Below are 21,053 nucleotides of genomic sequence, written 5' to 3' on the forward strand. Positions count from 1 at the left end.
CTTTCAGCTAATACAGGTTGAGTTTCTGCTATAAAAACAAGTTGAATACTGAGACATGGATGAACGTGGGAGGAAAGAGTTACCTGGAAGAGGAACTCTCAAAGCTGTCTTTCCGGGGAGAAAGAATAGTGGCAGAACCTCCTGGGTGAGGAATTCCTGATTCCCAAACAACTCCACCCCATGTCCCTGGCTGTCCTCCCCTCTGAGTAATGCGGACAGCCTTTTGGGGCTGTGATGATTCTCCCTCCTATGAAGCTGTCTGATGAAACTCTGATTTCACCAATCACTAGCACCCAGCAAGAGCCTGGTGTGACATAAGCTGAATGGAATAATTTTATGGGATGAGGGGGGACTCTTTAGAAGCATCTAACTAGCATATTTTGGAGAAAAATTAGCTGAAGCATTAGGAAAGGAAACTATGCTGTATGCCAGGCCCCCACCCACCATTAATGGTATAAAAGGACTGCAGAGGAAGGAGAGACTCAAACCTGCTCACATCCACTTCCAGCAGCTTACCTGCCTTTCCATTACCTGTCCCGGCACCATGTCTTACAGTTGCTGCCTGCCCAGCCTGAGCTGCCGCACCAGCTGCTCCTCCCGGCCCTGCGTGCCCCCCAGCTGCCACGGCTGCACCCTGCCCGGGGCCTGCAACATCCCCGCCAACGTGAGCAACTGCAACTGGTTCTGCGAGGGCTCCTTCAATGGCAGCGAGAAGGAGACCATGCAGTTCCTGAATGACCGCCTGGCCAGCTACCTGGAGAAGGTGCGCCAGCTGGAGCGGGAGAACGCGGAGCTGGAGCACCTCATCCAGGAGCGGTCCCAGCAGCAGGAGCCCTTGCTGTGCGCCAGCTACCAGTCCTACTTCAAGACCATCGAGGAGCTCCAGCAGAAGGTGAGGGGGTGGGCCATGTGGGGGCACGGCAGCAGCTGGCTGTCTTTGAGCAGTAAGACATTCTCAAGTTCAAGTGTACCTCATGAGAGAAATTTCTTTTCAGATTCTGTGTGGCAAGGCTGAGAATGCCAGGCTGGTGGTGCAGATTGACAATGCCAAGCTGGCCTCTGATGACTTTAGAACCAAGTATGTTGAACTTCTGGGGCCAGATGTTCAAGGTCCCTGTGGTTCTTTTACAGTCCTAGGGACCTAATATTGCCTGGAAGGGAGGAGAAAGCCATTTCTCTCCTTTTCTCCTCTTAGGGTTGGTTATGTAAAATCAGTTTCAAACAGAGATCCAGACTTATGGGCTGCGTGCCCTTCAGTCTACACTAGACTTTTTGGAAGTGTTTCTTAAACCACACGATTTGGAGATTGAAATGAATTCTTCTTTGGGAACTGATTTGGTGATATATTAGCTAACAAAATTGATAGCACAGCGAGAGACTTCATCTCATGAGTGCCCATGGGCTCCTTGTGGTGTCAGGGCTTGAGAGAAACATGTGGAAGAGAAGAGGCAGAAGATTCAGGCCAATTCTACCCAAGCAACACATAATAGAGGAAGGTGGTTTTCTTTCCTGACTTATCCTCCCACTCCGATGCGTGCAGGTACCAGACGGAGCAGTCCCTGCGGCGGCTGGTGGAGTCGGACATCAACAGCCTGCGCAGGATCCTGGATGAGCTGACCCTCTGCACGTCCGACCTGGAGGCCCAGGTGGAGTCCCTGAGGGAGGAGCTGCTGTGCCTGAAGAAGAATCATGAGGAGGTATGAAAAAAATTTTACAAAAGCAGGCCTCAGAGCTAAGCTACTAGCACTGGGAATCAGGAGACAATTACTGTCTGGATCTCTGGTCTGGGACCCTTCCCTGAAGAACTCAAGGTATTCTCAGAGAGTGAAGGTGCTACATCCATATCAAGGTGTGAAGTGAGCTGCTCATTCTCCGGCGGCTGGCTGAGAGTTAGGCAGGTGCTGGAATTGCTGAGGATGGACATCAATCATTGAGCTCTACTCTCTGATGATCATGTTAGGTTCTAAATTTGCTAGTAGAGATGGAGGGATAAAAATGAAATAAGACATGGCCCTTTTCTTCAAAGAGCTCACAGTTTAATATGGAAAGACAGCCATGTAAACGCAGTGATATAAACAAGGCAGAGTGAAACAATTACCATGTGAGATGTACAAGCAGTATGCTCTAGAAAGAGTCCAGTCTGGGCCAGGCATGGTGGCTCATGCCTGTAATCCCAGCACTTTGGGAGGCCAAGGTGGGTGGATCATGAGGTCAGGAGTTCGAGACCAGCCTAACCAACATGGTGAAACCCTGTATCTCCTAAAAATACACAAATTAGCCGGGCGTGGTGGCACATGCCTGTAGTCCCAGCTACTCAGAAGGCTGAGGCAGGAGACTCACTTGAACCTGGGAGGTGGAGGTTGCAGTGTGCCAAGATTGTACCATTGTACTCCAGCCTGGGCAACAAGAGCAAAACTCCATTTCAATTTAAAGAAAGAAAAAAGTAAAAAAAAAAAGAAAAGAAAAGAAATAATTCAGTCTGCCCAAGAGGAGATAGACGGGGAACTCTTCTCAGATGCAAAGAGGAGGATTTCAGTACTTGGGTGTTTCAGACTGAGGGAAAAGGTTGAACTAAGACACAGACGTGGCAGAGCAGGGTGTATCTGGGTGTGGCTGGGCATGCAGTGCCTACGAGGGTGTGATGAAAGTGAAGATGTGATGGGAAGCCATGAAGGACTGGCATATGCCAAGGAGTTTAGACTTGGTCTTGTAGAAGATGTGGGGTCGTTTCAGTTTCTATGGGACAATTGATGTGATCCCTGTTTGAGTTTATTGCTATGAAATGTGTGTGTTACTCTTTGGGAATGATCAGAATATTCCTTTTAGTGCTTTTTGGGCAGCATCGTGCTCATTTTCCTGGAGCGGTAAGATGGCAGATCCATTGCCATAGATTCATTCCTTTTCTTTTCTCCATCAGGAGGTCAACACCCTGCGCTGCCAGCTTGGAGACCGCCTCAACGTGGAGGTGGACGCTGCCCCCGCTGTGGACCTCAACCAGGTCCTGAATGAGACCAGGAGTCAGTATGAGGCCCTGGTGGACACCAACCGCAGGGAAGTGGAGCAGTGGTTCGCCACACAGGTGAACATCTAAGCACGCAATCACTCAGGACCCGAGGACCACCCCAGGGCCCTGGAGGCAGGGTCTGATCCTTTCTCCCCTTGGGTGTTTCAGACTGAGGAGCTGAACAAGCAGGTGGTGTCCAGCTCGGAGCAGCTGCAGTCCTACCAGGCGGAGATCATCGAGCTGAGACGCACGGTCAATGCCCTGGAGATCGAGCTGCAGGCCCAGCACAACCTGGTATGTATTGTTCAGCCCTGCTGGTGAGCAATGGGACGTTGGGAGGCAGAGTCCCGGGGCTGCCCTTGGGACCACATGCTCTCCTTAGCTCTTGGAGCTGTGACTTCCTTGGAATCCTATGAAGAAATGCTTTGAAAGATCAGCCCTCTGACATTCCTGATCTTCCCCACTACAGCGAGACTCTCTGGAAAACACGCTGACGGAGAGCGAGGCCCGCTACAGCTCCCAGCTGTCCCAGGTGCAGAGCCTGATCAGCAACGTGGAGTCCCAGCTGGCGGAGATCCGTGGTGACCTGGAGCGGCAGAACCAGGAGTACCAGGTGCTGCTGGACGTCCGTGCCCGGCTGGAGTGCGAGATCAACACGTACCGGAGCCTGCTGGAGAGTGAGGACTGCAAGTGAGTGTGGGGCAAAGAATGTCGGGCAGGAATGTGCATGGTGGGATATTGTGGGCACACAAATGGTGGCCATATTTGCAACTAGCCAGGCAACACACATTAACTGTGCAGTGTGTGTCCAGTGATCTGTGATAACTAAGTAAAGGGAGGCCAAAGGTAAGGGAACAGCCCCTGCCTCAGGGGGCTAACAACAGAGGAGTGGTGGCAGGACCTGGCCAGTCATAGGAATAAAATTTGTGTAAGGCACATCGTGTTAAGTTCCAGGATTGTATTAAGTTCCCAGGAAAGCACCAGGCACAGTGGCTCATGCATGTAATCCTAGCACTTTGGGCGACCGAGGTGGGTGGATTGTCTGAGCTCAGGGGTTTGAGACCAGCCTGGGCAACACAGTGATACCCTGTCTCTACTAAAATACAAAAACAATTAGCTGGGCGAGGCAATGTGTGCCTTAATCCCAGCTACTTGGAGGACTGAGGCAGAAGAATCGGTTGAACGTGGGAGGCGGAGGTTGCAGTGAGCCAAGAGTTTGCCACTGCACTCCAGCCTGGGTGACAGAGCAAGACTCCATCTCAAAAAAAAAAAAAAAAAAAAATGTTCCAGGGGAGCCTAAGAGCATGAGATAATATTTTTGAAAAGGACAATTCTTCCACCTGTGAACATGGCATTCTGGGAAAGGGAGAAGGATTTGGTAATAATCAGAACTTGATTCTGGCCGGGTACAGTGGCTCATGCCTGTAATCCCAGCACTTTGGGAGGCTGACGCAAGTGGATTGCTTGAGGTCAGGCCTAGCCAACATGGTGAAACCCCATCTCTACCAAAAATACAAAAAATTTTCCAGGTGTTGTGGTACATGCCTGTAATGCTAGCTACTTGGGAGGCTGAGGCAGGAGAATTACCTGAACCTTGGAGGTGGAGGTTGCAGTGAGCTGAGATCACTCCACTGCACTCCAGCCTGGGCAACAGAGCAAGACCCTGTCTCAAAAACTAAACAAAACAAAAAGAACTTGATTCCAACTAACTCCAGCCACTGAGAATTCATAGGTTGTGTTGTTAAGCCCAAGGTATTCTGTGCACCCTATTAGGGCTCTCTCCCCTCTCCTCCCCTATCCATTCTAAACCTCCTTGTCCTCCTAGGCTCCCCTGCAACCCATGTGCCACCACCAATGCTAGTGCCAACTCCTGTGGACCCTGTGGCACCTCTCAGAAGTGTTGCTGTAATTGAAAAGCTTGTATCCTCTTTGAAGACATCTACAAAGCCATTTAGATCAAGCACAGGAAAGATCCTCAAGTCCTGCCTTTTCTGGAGCTCAGCTGACATCAAGAAACCTCATCTTGCCTACTGTGTTATTTCCAGAATGCTGAAAAGCTTTCTCAACCCAACAAGCAAAGACACACATCATCAGCTTCCAATGTCTGGACAGCTCCTTCCTGTTGAAGGTCGAGACTCTTTGTTTCTAAAGATCTTCAGCTCCCTGTAATCTGAGCTCCAGTTACTACTTTAGGGTGTTTCCAGAATGTATTGCATTTCCTGTTTTCCTTTCTTCTTTGGCATTCTCTGGAATGCAAGGAGGAGACTTCAATTACTTCCCAATAAACTTTATTTCTCTGGCATAGTAAATGTTTCTCATTCATATTCATGCATTGTAAATTACTCATCATGGCTGTTTCATAAAAATATCCCTTCATTAGGAGAATAAAATGAATTAAATGACTGAGCCAAGCCTTTATGCTTCACCAGAAACACTGATGTAGACAGGGAAGGATGTCCTTCTGGGAGACTCCCACCAAGGGCAGGCCATGCAGGAAACCTGGCCTTCAATACCCATGCTTGCCTTGCCTTGACTACAGGGCTCTTGGCAATTTATTAAAAATTGTACTTTAAGTTCTGGAGTACATGTGCAGATCTTGCAGGATTGTTGCATAGGTACACACATGCCATGGTGGTTTGCTGCCTCCATTCCCCCGTCAGCTACATCAGGCATATCTCCCAATGTTATCCCTCCGCAACTTCCCTACTCCCCGCTGTCCCTCCCCTAGCACCCATATGTTCTCATTGTTCAACACCCACCTGTGAGTGAGAACATGTGGTGTTTGGTTTTCTGTTCTTGTGTCAGTTTGCTGAGAATGATGGTTTCCAGATTCATCCATGTCCCTACAAAGGATATGAACTCATCCTTTTTTATGGCTGCATAGTATTCCATGGTGTATATGTGCCACATTTTATTTGTCCAGTGTATCATTAATGGGCATTTGGGTTGGTTCCAGGTCTTTGCTATTGTAAACAGTGCTGCAATGAACACACGTGTGCATGTGTCTTTATAATAGAACCATTTATAATCCTTTGGGTATATATCCAGTAATGGGATTGCTGGGTCAAATGGAATTTCTATTTCTAGATCCTTGAGGAATCACCACACTGTCTTCCACAATGGTTGAACTAATTTACACTCCCAGCAACAGTGTGAAAATGTTCCTATTTCTCCACATCCTCTCCAGCATCTGTTGTCTTCAGATTTTTTAATGATCGCCATTCTAACTGGTGTGAGATGGTATCTCAATGTGGTTTTGATTTGCATTTCTCTAATGGCCAGTGATGATGAGCATTTTTTCATATGTTTGTTGGCCTCATGTATGTCTTCTTTTGAAAGGTGTCTGTTCCTATCCTTCGCCCACTTTTGAATGGGTTTGTTTGTTTTCTTCTTGTAAATCTGCTTTAGTTCTTTGTGGATTCTGGATATTAGCCTTTTGTCAGATGGGTAGATTGCAAATTTTTTTTCTCATTCTGTTGGTTGCCGGTTCACTCTAAGGATTGTTTCTTTTGCTGTGCAGAAACTCTTATGTTTAATTAGATCCCATTTGTCTATTTTGGCTTTTGTTGCCATTGCTTTTGGTGTTTTAGTCATGAAGTCCTTGCCTATGCCTGTGTCCTGAATGGTATTGCCTAGGTTTTCTTTTGAGAATCCTCCCCAGAGTTCACTGCTATCTCTGACTTTCACCCTCATCAGAATAGAATGTTCTGCTTCCCTTTTTCCTAAACTGCCTGAAGAAACAACAGAAACTGCTTCTTCAGAAACTGCTCCAAGAGCAGTGAGTCTCTCCTCTCAATCTCTCTGCTGCTCCTGCCTTGCTAATATAGATACCTGCTCCGCCCTCGAAATGCACCTTCACTGATTTCCATAACCCTGCACACTCTGGGCTTTCTTGTAATATCTGTAATGACCTGTTCTCTGTTGTCTTGTTAGCTCTCTTCCCCATTTTGTCCCAAATGAAGGAAACACTTACATCCTCAGCCCTCTGTCTTTCTCCTTCTACGTCCCTGTTCATGTAGAACTAGCTCCTCTGTGCTGATGACTCCCACGTCTCCCTCTCATCTCAGCTTGATTTCCAGGTTTTCTGTCGCGCATGGGACAGTTTCACTCGGTATCAGGTCATTACATCATGTTTAATTGGACTAAAATGTATTGTTTTCCAAACTGGTTCATCTCACTGCCCATTGTTATACCTGACATGTTGTCCTCCAAATAGACCCTTTAAATTCAGTCCTTACCTTTTCCCTCTTCGAGTTTATTCTTTCCCCCAGGTGTTTGCTCTTCTCCGTAATGTTCTCCCACAGCCTCTATCATTTCATTTTCTGTAATTCCAAGAAAGGCCAATGTTCATTAAGCATCTTCCCCAAAACATTAATCTTAACCCACTCCCCACTTGCCTCATCTCTGAATTTTTAAAGCTTTCAATTTTATAGGCACAACCTCAATTATCCATTTAATTTAATCCTATCTGATTGACACAACCACAATCAATCACCTATTGTGTGTGCCGGGTGCTGTGGGGGGTGCTGAGAAACACAAATCAGTGAATCCCAGTCTCAGCCGACAGCCTGTTTTATAGTTTAGAGTGGATGAGAGAAAGATACAGTCATCACGGACACATACCAGTGTGGCTCAAGAAAGGTGTAGATAAAGAGTTATGAATTTCAGGGATGTGAGAGAATGAAAAGAAGAGGCTCCAAAGAAGGGGGGCAGCACTCGATCAAAGCCTTGAAAACCCAAATGTTCTGTTGACATAAATCTTGTCTGCCTGTCTTATTGACTGCAGGCCCTTCAGCAGAGACAATATCATCACCCAATTAAATCTTATGTAAACCATGGAATGCTGGAAGTGGAATAAATAAGGAAGAGTAACACTAATGAAAATTCATGAGAAGGTTATTAAAACTTTATATACTTCCCATAGTTTCAACTTCAATCAATGATTACTGTATGATATTAGCATAATTCTGAAATAAAGTTTGCTGGGAAATGTCTGGAAAGATGAGGGTGTGTAGGCCATAGGAGAGAGAAAGTTTTCCTGAGCGTGAACTTTGCCAGGAGGAGTGATGAGGTGTGTTTAGAAATTGACAACCCAATTCCCAGGCTAGAACAGAGGTAAGGGTGGTAATAGAAGATGAAACTGCAAGGTAGTTAGGTAGGACCATATCTGGCAGTGCCCTGAATGATTATGCATGAGGTTTTCTTATAAGGGAGGTTGCCGTACGACATAGCTGGCAGCTGTGTACAGGTTGGGTTGTGAAGAGTCCTAGAAGCTCGGTGAGCTAGAAGGAAGATCAATAGGGATTGAGGTAAGTGGAGGTGAGTGAGGCAGAAGAGGGGTAGATTTTAGAGGCATGACCTAGAATATGGAAGCTGAGTAGAGGTAGAGGAACAACGGAGAGAGAAGAAAGGAAACTAATACTGATCACACGCTGTATTATTCCGGGTTGTCCAAAGAGACAGAAACAATAGGCTATATAGAGATACATAGAAAGAGATAATTATGAGAAAATAGCTCAGATGTTGTGGAGGCCAAAAACTCCAATAATCTGCTGTCTTCAAGGTGGAGGCCCAGCAAAGTCAGTGGTGTAGTTCCAATCCAAACCAAAAGGACGGAGAGTCAGGAAGGCTGCTGGTGTAAGTCCTGGTTTGCAATGAAGGCTCAAGAACTGGGAGCATCGATGTTAGAGGGCAGGAGACGATGGATGTCCCAGCTCAACTCCATTCTCATTGGGAGTGCAGGACTGAGTGTAGGAGAAACAGTGACAGCTCTGGGGAAGGTTTATGTGGAACTAGCCCCTGAGCTCCATTTTGAGGTGTCTGTATCTGTCTTTGCTCAGCATAGCTTACTACTGACCTGGCTTATTCTCCAGACCTTCTCCTGCTTGTCCCTTACAGGTCAATAAAAGAGAAATAATTTGCCTTTCTTCTATCTTTTGGTTCTGTTTGACTACCCATGCTGGAGGACACCTGCCCACATTGGGGAGGGTGATCTTTACTCACTCTCCTGAATCAAATGCTGGTCTCTTTTAAAGACACCTTCACAGACATACCCAGAAATAATGTTTTACCAGCTCTCTGGACATCCCTTGGCCCAGTGAATTTGATACATTAAATTAACAGTCACAGATACCTACTATGGGTCTGAAGATTTTCAGCCTGAGAAAATGAAACAACAATGAGTCTCCATTGGAAAGACCTGGAAAAGAATGACTAGATTTGAGAGAGCTATGTCAGACAGCTAGGTAAACAAAGATGATAATTAGAGCTATAGAAATTGTTAAGACTGTCCAATGGAGGCTAGCTGGGTACAGAATTTGAGGACCACTGATAGAACCCACAGAGTTGACTGGGGGCTCTCCAAAGTCCTTGATATGAGGTTCAGCCTTGGTTTTTGCCAGATCTTGAGGACTGAGATGACATCTTGTGGGAGCTAAATGATGAGAACACATGGACACGTAGAGGGGTACAATACACACTGGGGCCTTTCAGAGGGTAGAGGGTGGCAGAAGGGAGAGGATCAGGGAAAATAACTAATGTGTACTAGGCGTAATACCTGGGTGATGAAATAATCTGTACAACAAACCTCCATGACACAAGTTTATCTATGTAACAAACCTGCACTTGTACCCCTCAACTTAAAAGTTAAAAAAACACAGAGCATAGATGAACTTTGCATTTTTCTGACTTGGTTGGGTCCCTGAAGACTCCAAGACCCCATTCCCATTGGGAGTCCAGGACTGAGTGTAAGAGAGACAACGGTGGCTCCAGAGAGGGTTTGTAGAACTAGCTCCTGAGTTCCATTTTGAGGTGTTTGTATGTTTTTGCTCAGTCTAGCTTACTGCTGACCAGGCTCCTTCTCCAGCCCCTCTGCTGCTTGTCCCTTATCAGAAGCCCTATTGAACAGACCCAAACCTGTTGGCTTAGGTCCTGAATTACCCTTTCAATTTCTCCTCTCAAAGTCCTGAGGCTGGAGGATTGATAAATTGGCAACAGTTGCCTTTATGGAACAGTTTGTGGAAGCCCTATCTTCTGCCCTTCTAGGAAACTCTAACAGGCTGGCCCAGAACCATGGGCTGGGGTTGATACTGGACAGTGTTTCTGCTTTTCTCATTTCCCTCTGGGATCCCTCTTTGGCAAAAAGTCCATCTTGTTGATCTGTGTGCATGCAACGATACTGCTCCTGGCCTCTCCTTGCCATTCATACACATTAAAATACAATTAATTTTCAAGTATCCCAGTGTTACTTTGTGTTTCTAAAAGAATACATTTTATATTTCTCATGGTGAGAATTTCAAGCACCAGAGCCTGGACACTGGGGAAGATGACTTTGGGAAGAAGGAGGGAGGCCTCCCAATGCCTTTATAGTCCCACAACAAGGTGGTATCAGCAGAAGACCTGTCCTATGTCCCCTCCATGGTTAAGCATCACTGGTGAGTTTGCATGTGATCTCTTCCATGGAAATAGCCTTGGCTTCCGTAATAAATAGCATCCTTACACCTCAATTGCAATTTGCTCACATCTTAAGACCAGAAGCCTCAAGCACAGCATCCACCACAATTACATGGGCATGTATACAATCTTTTGGTTTGTTAGGATTTGATTTGCTCATCATGTTTATTGAAGGGTCATTGAACAGAGACAATTCCATCACCCATGTAAAGGTAAGAATTCACAGTACACAGCAAGTGGAATAAAGAAAAAGCAATTGCCTTCCAGACTTCCTGAGAAGCTAATTGAAACTTGGCTCTTTTCTCAATAGACCCTTGTTCTTCCAACTATTATATGATTGCCAAGTAGCTGTGCAGAAAATAGTTACTTCTACTTAAGATGTGGCAGTAGTGTTTTCTAAACTCTGACCTCCATTTTTAAAAACACAAGTATACTTATCTCTGGATTATTCCACTGTGACTGAGGTAGAAGCTACAGCAATGGTTATAGGGATCCCCGTGGATATATTTACTAGTCTATGACACACAATTCCTTCCCCCCACCCCCCTTTTTTTTTTTTTTTTTTTAAAAGTGCCATTGTCAGATTTTTCCCTTTTGAAGTTTGGGGCATAGAAGAAGGAGAGAAGAACAGAAGGTAATTTGAGAAAAGTTAATGAATATTTGCTTTGTGTTATTTGATCTTATCCAATAGGACTTTAATCAGTTTGGTACTGATTTTAAACCAATATGCCCATGCCAAATCTCACTGATGGTGGAATCATTTTAAAGGTAGTGATTCAGGCCAGGCATGGTGGCTCACGCCTATAATTCCAGCACTTTGGGAGGCTGAGGCAGGTGGGTTACCTGAGATTAGGAGTTTGAGACCAGCCTGGGCAACATGGTCAAACCCTGTCTCTACTAAAAATACAAAAATGAGCCGAGCGTGCTGGCGTGTGCCTGGAATCCCAGCTACTAGGGAGGCTGAGGGAGGAGAATCATTTGAACCTGGGAGGTGGAGGTTGCAATGAGCTGAGATTGCACCACTGCACTCTAGCCTGGGCAATAGAGTGAGACTCTGTCTCAAAAAAAAAATATAAAAATAAAAAAATGGTAGAGATTGAGGCAGGAGGCATTGTAAGTTGAGGATTGTGATTGTAGGGGAGGATATCAGTACCTCCAATGCATTCACTCTGGAAGACCACACATTTGCTCCAAAGCTGCTGTCCTTTATAAAAGTATATTTGAAGCTTCTCCTTGGAAATGACTTCCAGAGTCACCCAAGAAAATGCACATTATTATTTTGCAGTCACAATGTGTTTCTGAACCATTAAAGATGGTATGCAGCTTGGTTACTTACCCTACTCCCTAGGTGTGGTTTCAAATGACATCTGGCTGGTTCCAAAAATAAACACACCCTTAGAAGATGAAGGTTGGCCTTCAATGAATGAGGATAACCAAAAGAATGTGTCCCAGGCTGTGAGGGCAAGTTCGAAGGAAGGGTGATCTGAGCAATGGCAGATCACCCGTAGGAAAAGAATACCTGTATGGCAAGACTTAATATGTAGCTTCCAAAAGAAACAACTTGGAGGAGTCTCTTTCAGGATTTGAGCACTAGTAGATTAAACACAAAATCCTCATTGTTATAGCTCCATCTGGAATGGATGAGGGCAGAGCATCTGCTTGCGAAAATGTGCCAATGGTCATAAAATGCCACTTCAAGCACATGACAAAGTGGTGGCTTTGCAGGGTCGTATTCTTTGGAGAGCTAGGTTCGGATATTTCCACTTCAGATCAACTGAGCGTTCCCTTTTTTTTTTTTTTCCAAGCTTCTAGTGGGTATAATGCATTTTCACTTAGTAAACTTCCTTCCATCAGAATAGAAGTGACTTTGTTTCCTTAATAAGTAAAGAGCAGGCTTGTTATTTCTTGGCCCATTCTAATTTGGGATATTGTCAGCACTGATTGAGCTCAGTGGAGCTCAATCTGCATTTCTGCATTATTGCATCTCAGTAGTGAGACGACTGGAAGAGAGAGACACGTAACATGATGGAGAGACTGTGGACACTGGAATTAGATCTGCGTTTGAATCCTGGCTCCACCACGTAGGAGCTCTGTGACCTTGGGATACCTCTCAGAGGCTTAGTGTTCTTATCTACAAAGCCTTGCAGCATTTTGAAAGGACTGAAGGAGCTGGTGCATAGGAGGTGCCTGGCACAGTGCCTGGTGCACAGTGGAGGCTCAGCAAGCAGGAGCCATCACCAATGACAGAGTCACACTGTGCACAGGCACAGAGCACAGTGCTTCATGCAGAGTAGGTGCTCCAAACATTTTAGTGTTCTTATAGTTCTGGTGAACACTGAATAGTAGTAGAAACAGAGGCGGGTAGCTTCCTGCAGGCCCTTAGGAAGAGGGGAGAGTTGCCTCCATCTGCCTGGATGGAGCTGCAAAGGGTCCCTGAACCAATGGCCTTGTACCTGCTTTCTGAGCTCGGCTTCCAGGATTCCCTATCACATAGTCTAGTTTCTAGATGGGTTTCCTTACATGGATTTTCTCAGAGAGATCTAATTGAATATGAACTGGATGAGACAGAAGCCTTTCCTCATTTAGGAGAAAGAGACACAGATGTGCCCTCTACTCTGGGGACAGGGCCCAGCTGTCACTCCAGCTTAATGTCCCGTGGATAAGCACTGCTTCGGGCAAGATCAGTCACTTTGAAGCCGAACCGTGAAGCTCTTACTTAATCAATCAGCGTGTTTTGTGAGGAGTCCTGACTTAGCAAGAAGCCAGAGTAAAACATTTTATGAGGTATAGGACTCAGGTGAAGTGGCCAAATAACAGATGGAAAAATCAGCAAAGGAGGTGAAAAGGGGGAATGCTTGACGTGGTTGCCACACCCACTGCTGACAGAATATAAAGCCCTGAGAGGACCAGGGCTTATCCCAGAGAAAAGGAATCAGGTTTTGAAACTGACTTCCAGAGCTCCACTCCCTCCCTGCACCATGCCCTACAACTGCTGCCTGCCCAGCCTGAGCTGCCGCACCAGCTGCTCCTCCCGGCCCTGCGTGCCCCCCAGCTGCCACGGCTGCACCCTGCCCGGGGCCTGCAACATCCCCGCCAACGTGAGCAACTGCAACTGGTTCTGCGAGGGCTCCTTCAATGGCAGCGAGAAGGAGACCATGCAGTTCCTGAATGACCGCCTGGCCAGCTACCTGGAGAAGGTGCGTCAGCTGGAGCGGGAGAACGCGGAGCTGGAGCACCTCATCCAGGAGCGGTCCCAGCAGCAGGAGCCCTTGCTGTGCCCCAGCTACCAGTCCTACTTCAAGACCATCGAGGAGCTCCAGCAGAAGGTGAGGGGGTGGGCACCACACTGCCAGTTTAATGAACTATTTATCTGTATTTAACATACTAACCTGTGAATGGACCTAAGTCTGTTCACAGCAACGTTGAGAAGGATAAAGATGTAGATTCATTGACTTAGGTATGACATCAAGTAGTCTTAGAAAATCTGTTGTAGAGCCACAAGGGAAGGATACAGGCTGGTGTTAGACTAAAGCATTTCACCAAAATCAGTCACAGCAGTCTTACGTGGCTTCTTACCCCAAACCAGAATATCTGATTTTTTAGTTTGATTATGATACCCTGGTTTTGTTTTCAGAGCATTATAGCATTTTTACAAAGTATGCACCTGAATTATTTTCTATGCTAAGAATTTTCTAAGTAAATCTTCAAATATTTAAAGCCTTTCAAAGCTGTAGCAATAGATAGCGTTTATAACAACATGAGACAGCCATTGACTCCAGAAGTATCTACAGACACATGGACCATCCTCTGGAGCATCCATGTATACAGATGACAATTAGGGGTCACACATTCTGGAGGAGAAGTGGAGAGAAGTAAAGAGTCCACAGAGAATTGGGATGGAATACCTGGTGTAGGTTTGGGAGGGAATCCCAGAAGAGGCAATATCTGAATGGGGTTTGAAGGATGAGTGGGAGTTTATATCCAATCGTACAAGCCTTTGATTCTTGGAGGAAATTGACTAACCACTGTTCTGTAGATCTGGAAAAGCAGATGCCAGAACAGGATTGTGCTATTTGAATATCATTCATTTATTTACCCAGAGTTGGAGAGTATTAGGCACAGTGCTGGGGTGGGGGATAAAGTACTGAGTAAGACGGTCTCTTTCATTCAGGAGCTCCCAGTCTAACAGCGGAGTCAGATGTGGAAACAAAATGATCACACAAAGGTCATAAGAAGTGTTATTGAATAAGTACGTGGGTTAAGCACATACTGAGGTCTTGCTAGTGGGTGAGGGTGTTCTGGGTAGAGCAAGAAGCTTTTTGCAAAGGCACGAACTTGGGCAATATGAGGGGAGAGTGGAGAGAAGTCAACAGGTGGATCAAAGGTGGTATGAGTGTTGGATAACCACCTTGTTCTGGCTTGCCTGGGATTCTTCCCATTTTAGCATCCTCGGAAGCTCTCAGTCCTAAGGAAACTGGGATGGTTGGTCATGCAACATGAGGGCTGGATACCCAGCAGTAACCTCAAATATTGCAGGAAGCCAGAAACAGATAAGAATTCATGATGAATTCACATTGGCTGTCCTGGTTTTGAAATGGTCAGTTTTATGATCAAATCCTCCTTTTATCCCAGAGCTGAAAATCTGAAAGGTCTCAAAGCTATTTGGGAGGAATGCGGCTGAAAGAAAATAGCATTTCACTTTAGGGCACAAGGCATTTCTTAGTATAACCCATTTCATGATCAATCCTGTCCCCAGATCCTGTGCAGCAAGTCTGAGAATGCCAGGCTGGTGGTGCAGATCGACAATGCCAAGCTGGCTACAGATGACTTCAGAACCAAGTAAGATTTTCCTAACCATCAAAGCAGTCTAGTAATGGGACAGGCTGAATTGCAAAGTGATGAGCTGCATATCCTGGGAGTGCGCAAGCAGAAGCTTCTGGATGATATTGGGAGGATTCTTGCATTAGGTTAGGGTTAGGTTAAATGTCAAAGTCTCCTCAATAGGTGCTCAGATTCTGTGTTTTTGTTTTTGTTTTTTTTTTTGAAATGGAGTCTCCCTCTGTCACCCCGGCTGGAATGCAGTGATGCAATCTCAGCTCATTGCAACCTCTGCCTCCTGGGTTCAAGCGATTCTTCCGTATAAGCCTCCCTAGTAGCTGGGATTACAGGCACGTGCCACCACACCCAGCTAATTTTTGTATTTTTAGTAGAGATGGAATTTCACCATGTTGGCCAGGCTGGTCCTGAACTCCTGACCTTAAGTGATCCACCTGCCTCGGCCTCCCAAAGTGCTGGGATTACAGGTGTGAGCCCTGTGTTTACTCTGTGATTACCGCACTCAGCCTTGTGTTTTCAGTTTAATTGTAATACGCCATCCATTCTTACTCCTTTTCAACTCCAGGAGATTTTCACATTGTTCTCTTTGTATACGTTAGTCACTGTCAACCCACCAAAAAGAATTTATTAAACCACAAAAATGGGAGGCAAAATCCATTGCCTTTCAGAGAATCAATCAATACTTTCAGGTCTATTATTACAATCATGAGAATTCTTGGCATTTTTCTGGAACCTTACAGCTTACAATGTAATTTTACCTATACCATCTTCAGTCCAACCCTATGAGATGTTAGTTTTGTCTTCATTTTACAGATGAGGAAATCAAGGCTCAGAGAGATTAGGGTATCTGTCTACAGCCATTTAATGGCAAGACTGGCTCTGACTCTGAATTCAGTGTTTCTTCAACAGCACTAGATTGCCTCTTGGCATAGCTGGAAAGGATGGCAGGACAGCCTGAAGCAGGCCTACGAAGGGCACCGATTCACTTGAGATGGCAAAAACAGCGGGGCTTAGCTGATAGCAACTTGTAAATGAGATTCTTAGAACAAATGTAGTGCGTGTTAGACTAACCTATACACAGGCATTCCACCAATACCTTTTCTGTGCGTCTTAGTGACAAAATAGTCCTTCTCACTCAGCACAGGGGTATTTTCTCCCTTAAAATTTTTAAAATTCAAAATATTTCAAAGTAGAATGAAATTGACTATGTCAGCCAAGTAAAGGCCAGGAAACAAAGTCTTTTTTTTTTTTTTTTGACCTCTTTTGATCTCTGGCTGTGTGTGCAGGTACCAGACTGAGCTGTCCCTGCGGCAGTTGGTGGAGTCGGACATCAACAGCCTGCGCAGGATCCTGGATGAGCTGACCCTGTGCAGGTCTGACCTGGAGGCCCAGGTGGAGTCCCTGAAGGAGGAGCTGCTTTCCCTCAAGCAGAACCATGAGCAGGTGAGAGTCCCAGCCCCGATTATCCCAACACTGAGAGCTCCGTGACCCACCTGAGTAGGATAAGGTAGGTCTTGATTTGCTAAGCACCCTAGAACTAACAACATTTTGCTGGTTGCTCAAAACATACTTTGGGGTTTGTTGGGGAATGAATGGTGCTTACCTCTTTTACATAAAGGAGTGTAGTAAGCTGACCTATTTCCCCTTGAGGCCAAATATGTGTGGCTGAAAGATCACACAAATATCTTTAAACTACCGTCTACTGTTTGATGCGATCCATTAGCTTCTGAAGAGGTGCCACGTTAATGACCGAGACTGGAAGGAGATGGAAGACATTCTTATACTCTGTTTCACCTAGATAACTAGAACTCAGTCTGGATAAATGGATGGATGAATGAGTGGATGGATGAATGAACTGATGGATGGGGAAAACGGGAGAAATGAAATAACTCAATTAATGGTTGATTCAGATCTCATGGTTGAATGCAATACTAGGAAATCAGATGCATGTCTCAAATATTAGATGTTTTCATGATGAAAACACGTGTCATACTCTAATAGTATCCCATGAAATAAATAGGAATTAAACCTGGTTTCTCTATATTTAAGTAGCAACAATTATAAGCCAATTATCATGTCAGGCTTATCACTGAGCAAAGGGGAAATAAGAAAGAAATGGTAGAATCTTGGATTGAGTAGAAATACTAGCAATCATTTAATGAAGCAGACTTATTGTATATAGATGAGAGAAGAAATTCAGAGAAGAGCCCATAAATTCCAGAGGTGACAACTGGGCTTTAATGCATGTTTCCTAATCTGCAATGCAATTTTCTTCCCATTATATTGAACTGCCTCAAAGTTATTTATAGACTTCTTTCTGTGAGTTTATTTCTTACCTTTTCTTCATTAGGAAGTCAACACCCTGCGCTGCCAGCTTGGAGACCGCCTCAACGTGGAGGTGGACGCTGCCCCTGCTGTGGACCTGAACCAGGTCCTGAATCAGACCAGGAGTCAGTATGAGGCCCTGGTGGACACCAACCGCAGGGAAGTGGAGCAGTGGTTCGCCACACAGGTGAGCATCTAAGGACGCAGTCACTTAGGACCCGAGGTCCCTAGGGCCCCAGAGGCAGGGTCTGATCCTTTCTCCCCTTGGGTGTTTCAGACCGAGGAGCTGAACAAGCAGGTGGTGTCCAGCTCGGAGCAGCTGCAGTCCTACCAGGCGGAGATCATCGAGCTGAGACGCACGGTCAACGCCCTGGAGATTGAGCTGCAGGCCCAGCACAACCTGGTGTGTATTGTTCCGCCCTGCTGGTGAGCGATGGGATGTTGGGAGGCAGAGTCCCGGGGCTGCCCTTGGGACCACACGCTCTCCTTAGCTCTTGGAGCTGTGACTTCCTTGGAATCCTATGAAGAAATGCTTTGAAAGATCAGCCCTCTGACATTCCTGATCTTCCCCACCACAGCGAGACTCTCTGGAAAACACGCTGACGGAGAGCGAGGCCCGCTACAGCTCCCAGCTGTCCCAGGTGCAGAGCCTGATCAGCAACGTGGAGTCCCAGCTGGCGGAGATCCGCGGTGACCTGGAGCGGCAGAACCAGGAGTACCAGGTGCTGCTGGACGTGCGTGCCCGGCTGGAGTGCGAGATCAACACGTACCGGAACCTGCTGGAGAGCGAGGACTGCAAGTAAGTACCTAGTAGGCAGCATCCCTGCAAGGCATATGCACAGTTCTACTATAGGATAAAATAGGGACTTCAAAGATCAAGTTTCAGATGCCGGTCTGTAGAGGCCAGAGTTTTATATTACAGCTGTGGGAAGTACAGGATATTTGTTGCTAACATTACCCGGGCTAAAGATATTTTTTGTTTCAAAAGATAGTCAGTGCACCTGACTGTGTTGTCCAGTAGAGATTTTTTGGATGCTGATGTGCAAATCAAGTTTTCTGTCTTCAGGAGTGTCTTGTCACCATGAAAAAGAAAACAAAAATGTAACAGTCATCACTCTTTCTGATTTAAGCAGAACTTTCAAATCCACTGTTTCATTAATTCTTGTTAGTATCAGCTGAGGCAGGCAGCGTGGGAATCATTATCACCGTCTTCTAGATAAGTATTTGAGTGTCAATAGGGATGACGATCAATAACTAACAGGGGATAGCAGTTGCCAGGGAACATAATATTTTTGTGAACACAATCTTGTGGAGTTTTCATAATTCTGTGGGATTGGTACTATCAGGCCTACCTTACAGGTGGGGAAGCTGAGGCTTAGAAGGAGGAATTGACTTCCTTGTGTGTCCAGGGTCATAGAAAGAAAGCTGGGATTCCACCTTGCATGTTCTTTGCTCATGTCTGCCACTGTATGTCAGCTCTGTAGAAGGAGTGATCCAAACTAAGGCACGGCTTCCTAGGACATCAGAGAACGGGTTCTGCTTGTTTCCGTGTCTCCCTGGGTTGAGCCTCCCTTGTTTTAATCACAGTTCTCATGCTGACAGTCTAATGCTTCTGTTTCCCAGGCTGCCCTCCAACCCCTGCGCCACCACCAATGCATGTGAAAAGTCTATTGGATCCTGCGTCACCAATTCTTGTTGTCCTCGGTCCCGCTGTGGGCCCTGCAACACATTTGGGTGCTAGATACCCTGGGGCCAGCAGGAGTACAGCATGAAGATACAACTATCATTGGCCGGTCAGTTCTGCCTTTCTGACAACCATCAGCCACTGGACCTCACCCTGAGGCGTCACCATCAATCAGGGTCTGGAAGGAGAACAAATGCCCCGCATTTGGGCCTGACTCTGAGCAGAGGCCCAGCTGATCCTCCTTACCCCAGGCCTCTCTCCTGAAGTCAGTTTGTGTTCTGATGGTCTGAAAGTCTGGAGCTGTCACAGTGTCACACGAGGCGTTTTGTTCTTTCTGCTGCTTCTACCTTTATTGAAGTTCCCCAAATCACCTAATAAACTTTCCTCTTGCAAAGCAGACATGATTCTCATTTGTATTCATTCTTTTCAAAGTGTTGACTCTCTGTGTGTGTCTTATAAGGCCACTTGAAAGCAGAAGGAGGACTTTATAGGTTAGTCATCTCCTAAAAGGTCTTCAGCACCTTCATTAACATTCATTAAGCACAGTGAGTCCTAGCATCCACTCAGGCCAGCGTAAAACAGGTGGGTTCACTAAGACGAGAGGCCTCATCTGAATATGATAAACGTATTTCTCCTGGGACCTTACTTAGTAAAATGCAACGGTTAACATCTCCAGGCAGTTCCACTTTTTCTTTGAAGTCCCTACCAGAGGATGACAGAAGTTAACATTTATTGAACACCTACCAAATACCAGGAATTGTACTACTACTCACAGTGGGGAAGGAGCAATGGGAGGACTGAATCCAGAGTTCACTCTCTGCTTGTCAGTTACACAGGAGGTGTGACTATGAGAGAGTGAAACTAATTTCACACAAGCACCCAGAGCTCATACATCCTCCTGGGGAGACACAATGCTATCAGTGTTCAAAGCATCTCTGAAACCCTCCTTTGTGAAATACTGAATAACTCAACGGTTAAAAAGCACCATCTTGCCATCTTCCATATTTGAGCAATACCCAACCTATTTTTAAAGTTTTTCTCACTTGAATTGTTTAACCATGGAAACTACATATGTATTTTGGGACCCTCATCCACAAAGTTATTTAGACTCAGATTAGGATATTACAAGTCAGGTGCCTGCAAATGCTAACAGTGACCATGGTGCTGGTGCCCGGCTCCTACTGGTGCCCTCTGATGTCTAACCAAGGTTAATGGCTCCCATCACGGTGTGTGCTGTGAGTCCGCAGATTGTCCCCAGATAACCAATCTGCTAATTATGTCTTCTTCCCTTGAGATGATGCCGATACTGTCTTCCTTGCTGTGGGTTGATGCCGTCTATTGTCACATCTCAGTCTTAAATTCTTAAAAAAATTTTATTTTTTTTTGAAGATGGAGTCTCACTCTGTCACCCCAGCTAGAATGCAGTGGCACGATCATGGCTCACTGAAACCTTGAACTCTCCAGGCTCAGGCTATCCTCCCACCTCAGCCTCTTGAGTAGATGGGACTACAGGCGCACACCACCATGCATGGCTAATTTTTGTATTATTTGTAGAGACAGGGTTTTGCCGGGTTATCCATGCTGGTTTTGAACTCCTGGGTTAAAGTGATCCGCCCACCTCAGCCTCCACATTGCTGGGATTATGGGTGTGAGCCGCTGTGCCTGGCCAGGCTTAAATTCTTGTGGTCTCATATTCTAGTTCATTTAGTGTTTCCTCCTTTGTTGTTGATGTTGCTGCAGCTTAGGCAGGAG

The 21,053-nt window shown here is 45.9% G+C and overlaps 2 protein-coding genes across 2 annotated transcripts; both read left to right on the forward strand.

The window, feature by feature from the left end:
• Positions 1-418: 418 nt before the first annotated feature.
• Positions 419-5,308, forward strand: LOC105711385 (keratin, type I cuticular Ha4). The gene is made up of 7 exons (XM_012444137.2): positions 419-892; positions 996-1,078; positions 1,541-1,697; positions 2,918-3,079; positions 3,173-3,298; positions 3,474-3,694; positions 4,830-5,308. Exons 1-7 carry the CDS (start codon positions 419-421, stop codon positions 4,915-4,917), a joined length of 1,311 nt encoding a protein of 436 aa, XP_012299560.1. The 3' UTR covers positions 4,918-5,308.
• An 8,063-nt stretch (positions 5,309-13,371) lies between these two features.
• Positions 13,372-19,698, forward strand: LOC110568889 (keratin, type I cuticular Ha3-II). Its single transcript, XM_021673639.2, has 7 exons — positions 13,372-13,782; positions 15,213-15,295; positions 16,579-16,735; positions 17,643-17,804; positions 17,895-18,020; positions 18,196-18,416; positions 19,241-19,698. Exons 1-7 carry the CDS (start codon positions 13,435-13,437, stop codon positions 19,356-19,358), a joined length of 1,215 nt encoding a protein of 404 aa, XP_021529314.2. The 5' UTR covers positions 13,372-13,434; the 3' UTR covers positions 19,359-19,698.
• Positions 19,699-21,053: the final 1,355 nt, after the last annotated feature.

The sequence above is a fragment of the Aotus nancymaae genome, unplaced genomic scaffold (genome assembly GCF_030222135.1).
Source record: "Aotus nancymaae isolate 86718 unplaced genomic scaffold, 86718_ANA_hifiasm-v0.15.2.pri h1tg000089l, whole genome shotgun sequence".
NCBI classification, from domain to species: Eukaryota; Metazoa; Chordata; class Mammalia; order Primates; family Aotidae; genus Aotus; species Aotus nancymaae.

Coding starts and splice junctions, on each gene's coding strand:
- LOC105711385 (XM_012444137.2), top strand. CDS start 419: ATGCTGTATGCCAGGCCCCCACCCACCATTAATGGTATAAAAGGACTG. Junction 893..995: donor TCGAGGAGCTCCAGCAGAAG/GTGAGGGGGTGG, acceptor ATTTCTTTTCAG/ATTCTGTGTGGCAAGGCTGA. Junction 1,698..2,917: donor TGAAGAAGAATCATGAGGAG/GTATGAAAAAAA, acceptor TTTCTCCATCAG/GAGGTCAACACCCTGCGCTG.
- LOC110568889 (XM_021673639.2), top strand. CDS start 13,435: ATGCCCTACAACTGCTGCCTGCCCAGCCTGAGCTGCCGCACCAGCTGC. Junction 16,736..17,642: donor TCAAGCAGAACCATGAGCAG/GTGAGAGTCCCA, acceptor TTTCTTCATTAG/GAAGTCAACACCCTGCGCTG. Junction 17,805..17,894: donor AGCAGTGGTTCGCCACACAG/GTGAGCATCTAA, acceptor TGGGTGTTTCAG/ACCGAGGAGCTGAACAAGCA.